The sequence below is a fragment of the Phycodurus eques genome, chromosome 2 (assembly GCF_024500275.1).
Source record: "Phycodurus eques isolate BA_2022a chromosome 2, UOR_Pequ_1.1, whole genome shotgun sequence".
NCBI classification, from domain to species: Eukaryota; Metazoa; Chordata; class Actinopteri; order Syngnathiformes; family Syngnathidae; genus Phycodurus; species Phycodurus eques.
Genome location: NC_084526.1, coordinates 44,618,862 through 44,624,883, shown reverse-complemented (window position 1 = coordinate 44,624,883; position 6,022 = coordinate 44,618,862). Strand labels below are relative to the sequence as shown.

Below are 6,022 nucleotides of genomic sequence, written 5' to 3'. Positions count from 1 at the left end.
AAGGCTAATCTTTAAAAATACATTTGCTTGGGTCACAAATAATGACAATGGGTAAATGAAGGTCCCAGGAAGAGACCAGTTGAGAACCTCTGTTCCACAATAAATTTTAAACAATGCTCGTACAATGTAAAGAGTTCCTAACAAACATTCTCACTGGTACCAGGACCAATATGCCTCTGCTAATACAGTTCCGTTGAGTTTTGTAAGGCAGCATATACGGCTGGGCGATATTGCCATAAAATCGTTTTTTTAATGTTCCCCTTTACTTACAGAAAAAGTAAATTACTAAATAATTTTCCTTTTTTTTGCCTTTTGGGATTTGCTTTATTTGTCCGGATATAAATTCTTTTTTTTCTCCATCAACTTTAACAGAAGTAAATATTTTTTTCTGACTCTGCTTTAATAAACTTGCTCCTCTCTGTTCACAGCCACGTGGTTAAGGTAAGAAGTACACATCTGCGTGGATGCCATTTGAACTACGGAAGCAGCTAACAAGCTTGAATTAATCGATGAAATTGATTTATCTCGCAGCACTAGCAGGACTATGTTTGGTCAAGATGTGTCACTCTGTACTCACCGCACATATAGTCTGGGCAGCACGAGTCCTTTCGGTAGTATGACACCAGCTTCTCCCCATATTTACAGTCAGGAGGCAGGAGGTCACAATGAGTATGATTACACACTGAAAAGTCATATGACATCTTATCTTTTTACACCCTGCACTCGATGGTTGAGCACATGACCAATATGATGATCTCCATACTGCACTGGTGGTGGACACACAAAGCTCCTTTGCATCCTTACCACAGATTTTACGGGGACAGCAGCTGGTGTCGTCGGCCAGGCTGACGAGCACCTCCCCAACTCGCTGGCACACAGGCGGCATCGTGGTGGAACACTTGTGCTCCACAGGGATGACTATGTCCACATCGCAGCGGTACATGCAGCAGGAGTCCTTTGAGGCTTTCCACACCTCACCATGTGCACGTGGGATGCCAGAACTGTCAGTGCAGGCTACACAAACGCCACAATTGATATGTCCAAGTGCTCTCATGATGTTTTTTTTCCATACAAACTGATATTATTGACTCTTACCACACTTGTTGGGGGGTATGCAGAGGGCAGTGAATGGCCGATGGAGTAGCGTTCCTTCAGGGCAGGCACAACCCTCGGTAAGGCCTGAGCAGTGGTCTGTGTCGAAGTCAAAATCTTGGTTGGAACATGACTGAGATCTGCAGGCCGGCAGACAGGCTTGATAGCACAGAGTTTCAGGACACATGAAGGCTACAGGAAGAGAGACAAGAACTGTTACAGAAAGTAAATGTACTGGACAGTGTTTCTGCAAAAGAAATATGCGAGCAATACCAAGTGAATTTAACAGATGCAAAAATCACAATGACACAAATTCAATACTTTTTGAGAAGCTTTTAAGGTCACTTCAATCTACTGTAATTGAAGACCTCTCATTCAGTAAATGTGATGTGCGATGTACCAAGCTTGGAGGCGAAGGCGACGGAGGGGCAGAAGAGCAGGAGTGTAGGTCCGTAAGACAGGGTTCCGAAGGCCGCTCCTGTCGATTCACTCGCGAATCTACGCTGCCTACCCAACAAAATGGACGCGCTTCATCTTCTCACAAAGACCATTAAAGACTTCGGACATTCCGCCGCCCTGTGCTTCACGGAGACATGGCTTTGTGAACGCATCCCAGACTGCGCCGTAATGCTTCCGGGCTTCCAACTATACCGGGCAGACCGGACCGCGCCAAGGAGTTATTGGGGAAAACAAGAGGCAGTGCGATATGCTTTGGTATACCGACGTCACGGAGCTCAGCACACATTGCAGCCCGGACTTGGACTCGCTGTTTTTGAACTGTAAGTCATTCTACTCGCCGCGTGAGTTCGCATCTTTCATCCTCGTAGGTGTTTACATTCATCCTCAAGCTATGACGAATGCCGCACTGCTAACACAAGTAGACGAAATTGAAAAAAAGCACCCAGATTCCCCCCTCATTATTCTTGGGGACTTTAACAAAGCTGAACTCAACCACACACTCCCTAAATACAACCCCAATTCCAATGAAGTTGTGATGTTGTGTTAAACCAATAAAAACAGAATACAACGATTTCCAAATCATGTTCAACCTATATTTAATTGAATACACTACAAAGACAAGATAGTTAATGTTCAAACTGATAAACTTGATTGTTTTTAGCAAATAATCATTAACTTAGAATTTTATGACTGCAACATGTTCCAAAAAAGCCGGAACAGGGTCATTTCTTTTAACAATATTCAATAAACGTTTGGGAACTGAGGACAAGTTTGCAGTAAAACAAAAGGAAGGAATACCCTGCATTGTCTGCAACGCAGTTCTTTACTATTACAAATACTACTGAGACCAAAGTTATCGATTTAATTCATTCACTCAAACCATCTAATGCAAAGGATGTTTTTGGAATGGACACGAACATGCTCAAAGATCTAGGTTCAACTCTTGCTACTCCTATTTCCTCAATCATTAATCTTTCAATTTCATCTGGTCACTTTCCAAAGGCCTGCAAATCTGCTATTGTTACCTCTGTCTTTAAATCCGGTGACTCAACTTCTCTGAATAACTACCGACCTATAAGCATTCTTCCGGCCATTTCCAAAGTTGCAGAAAAATGGGTTTCAGAGCAGATTGTCCATTATTTAAACAGCAGCTCCCCCTCTCTCCACGCCATGCAGTTTGGTTTCAGATCCAAGCATTCCACTGAAATGGCTACATGCCTCTTCTGCCTCTTCTTTTTTTGACTTGAGTTCGTTGTCACATTTCTGTGGGGCCAATTATGTATTACTCGTGCACTCACTGTAGTTGTCTCGCCATGCTGCACTATTTGCATATACTGGCCACTCATGCCAGAGTAGCATCTGCTCCATTTGCACACTGATTGAGGAGTATCTGTAACATTTGCACAACCAACATTGTCCCAGATGATCGCACTACTCGTCACTTTAAACCGCATACACTCCTTGAAGTCTCAGCGCCCTTTGCACAATGGTCATTGCAACGGACTATTGCAATATTAGTCGTTCGAACTGCTCTAAGTGCGAGAGGACTCTGCATCTTTTTGCACAATTGTTTTTTGTCAATGTCTTTATGTCTCCAAAGTGTTCTGTAAATTGACTGTCTGTTGTACTAGAGAGGCTCCAACTACCGGAGACAAATTCCTTGTGTTTTTTGGACATACTTGGCAAATAAAGATGATTCTGATTCTGATTCTGATTGAGAAAACAAAACCTTCTCTCAACAAGGGTGGAGTTGTAGGGGCGGTGTTGTTGGACCTCAGGAAAGCTTTCGATACAGTAAATCACTCTGTTCTTCTTACCAAGCTCTCAAAATGTAACTTCTCTTGCAAAGCTGTGAGCTGGATTGAATCATATCTGCATGACCGAACACAATCTGTATCAGTTAACAACTGCAGATCAGAGTCTCTTAGGCTAACCTCTGGAGTCCCTCAGAGATCAATATTAGGCCCCCTTTTATTTAGTCTTTATATCAACGATTTACCTACTGTTTGTTCTGAAGCAGAGTGCGTAATGTATGCAGATGACACGGTTTTCTTTGTTCATGGTCGCTCCAAACATACTGTTGCTGCTAAACTCACTAATACAATCTCCTGTGTCACAACTTGGTTGCAGGAGTGCTGTCTACAGCTAAACGTTTCTAAAACTGTAGGCATGTATTTCACTAAAACAAATATCACCTGACCCCGACATACTTGTTAATGGAGAAAAAAATGCAAATTGTCAGCCAATACAAATATCTTGGGTTAATAATAGATTCACAGCTTTCCTTTAAAGCCCATATTGACAAATTGTGTAAAAATATCAAATTAAACCTCACAAATTTTCGTGCAATTCGAAATGAAATGTCAACTGAAGCCGCAAAAATGTACTTACATTCAATTATTCTTAGTCACTTTAACTATTGCATAACCAGTTGGTCCCAGGCTGGTCAGAATGCAAAAAAACCATTGGAAGTTTTGTACAAACAAGTAATTAAAGTGATGGATAAAAAAACCAAGGCACTATCACCACTGTGCAATTTAAAAAAAATACAGTCTTTTAAACTGGGACAGTCTTCACATATTTGCAGATTTAAATTTGATTTATAAAGTACTACATGACTTTTGGCTCCAGCTCCTCTGGCTGAGTTCATCAGCCAAAGAAACAGCTCTGACCGTGTCACTCGAGGCTCTGTCAGAGGTGACTGTCTCATTCCTCTGCGCAGGAGCACTTTCAGTAAGTCAGCCTGGTCAGTGAGGAGCGCTGGTGAGTGGAAGGAGGTTAAACCGCTTACAACATACAAGGCCTTCACAAAAAAAAAAAAAAAAATGTGGCTAGTTAACACCTATAGCTGCCAACACTAAAAGACAAGTATGTTATGATGGTTTTTTTTTTGTTATGATCAAATGATTTGTGGTTTTATTCTCTCAATAGTATAGTAAGTCTTTGATTATGTATCCTGTATTATATTGTCTTGTAGATGTGTTTTACTGCTTTTTTACATCATGGCCAGGGGACTACAGATGAAAACTAGCCTTCTGGCTAATTCTGGCTTTTTTTAACCATGTGTGCTTCATGTGTTTTATGAAATTGCATTGTCCCCTTTCAAATAAACTGATTCATAATAATCCATCCATTTTCTGAGCCGCTTCTCCTCAATATAGTCGCGGGCGTGCTGGGGCCTTTCCCAGCTATCATCGGGCAGGAGGTACACTCTGAACTGGTTGCCAGCCAATCGCAGGGCAACATAGAGGAGTTAAGGTTTCTTTATACTTGCACAGCGACCGCGCTGACGTCACTGCGGCTATCCCGCGCGGAGTTTGTCTTTATACTCAAGCGCAACTCACGCAGTTTTGAAAACGTACTGTAGTTACCCTCCAAGCCGTGGGTGTCGATCCGGCTGGTGTTGGCTAGGACACCACAGGGTGGAGTTTCCTCTGCATTTTTTGGCTGTTTCAGGTAGACGTTTTTACTTTGCTTTCCGTAACAAGGAACAAAGCAACAACAATAGGAACAGTGTCTGCTCAAACAAATGGACCTAGATGACCAGATGATACGTTTAATTATGCTGCATAATCGATCAAGAAGGCCCAAGTAACTCATACAAAGCAAGTAGAACAAATAAGCTCAAAAATTAAGTTGTGTGTATAAGTGTGAAATGACAGGGAAAAAGTATTGAACACATGAAGAAAGGGAGATGCAAAAAGGTATGGGAAGCTAAGACAACACCTAAAATCAATCAATAATAAAACAGCAATCCAGCCCCTTGTCAGTGCAAATGAATATCAGCTGGTTCAGTCCTAATTGATGGCCTACAAAAAGGTCTCATTGCCAAGGTGTGAGTCAAGACAGATCTCATGATAGGTAAGAACAAAGAGCTGTCTCAAGACCATTGCTAATTGTTGCAAAACATAACGATGGCATTGGTTACAGGCCCATATCTAGGCTTCTGACTGTTCCAGTGAGCATAGTTGCCAATCATACCACCATAGATTTGCCTCGATCAGGTGCTGCTCGCAAAATTTGTGACACAGGAGTGCAAAGAATAATCCGAAGAGTTGCCCAAGAGCCAAGGACCACCTCTGGAGAGCTTCAAAACGGCCTGCAATTAGCAGGTACTGTTGTCAAAAGGAAAACAGTGAGTAATGTACTTCGCCGCCATGGACTGTATGCACGCTCCCCACGCAAGACCCCATTGCTGGGAAAAAAAAAGCATGTCAAAGCTCGTTTAAAGTTTGCTGAACAAGATTTGGACAAGCCAGTTAAATACAGGGAGAATATAGTCGGGTCGGATGAAGGGTGTAGAGAAACCAAACATTCATACCATTGGAAGTGAAATTAGTAGGGGTGGTAGCTTTAAATATATATTGCATGCAATTAAAGAACCTCGTCATAGGTGTCATGTTGTGTGTGAGTGAACGGATGTGTGAGTGTGTGTGTCAGTTCAGGTGATTGAGCGTTGCTCACAGGCTAT

General features: G+C 42.2%; 1 protein-coding gene across 1 annotated transcript in view; it reads right to left on the bottom strand.

Moving 5' to 3' along the window:
• otog (otogelin) overlaps positions 1–6,022 on the bottom strand; it is a 178,412-nt gene that overhangs the window by 44,526 nt on the left and 127,864 nt on the right. Inside the window, 3 exon segments of the mRNA XM_061701282.1 lie at positions 578–682; positions 805–1,014; positions 1,096–1,284. Of these exon segments, the coding sequence (XP_061557266.1) occupies positions 578–682; positions 805–1,014; positions 1,096–1,284 (504 nt within the window).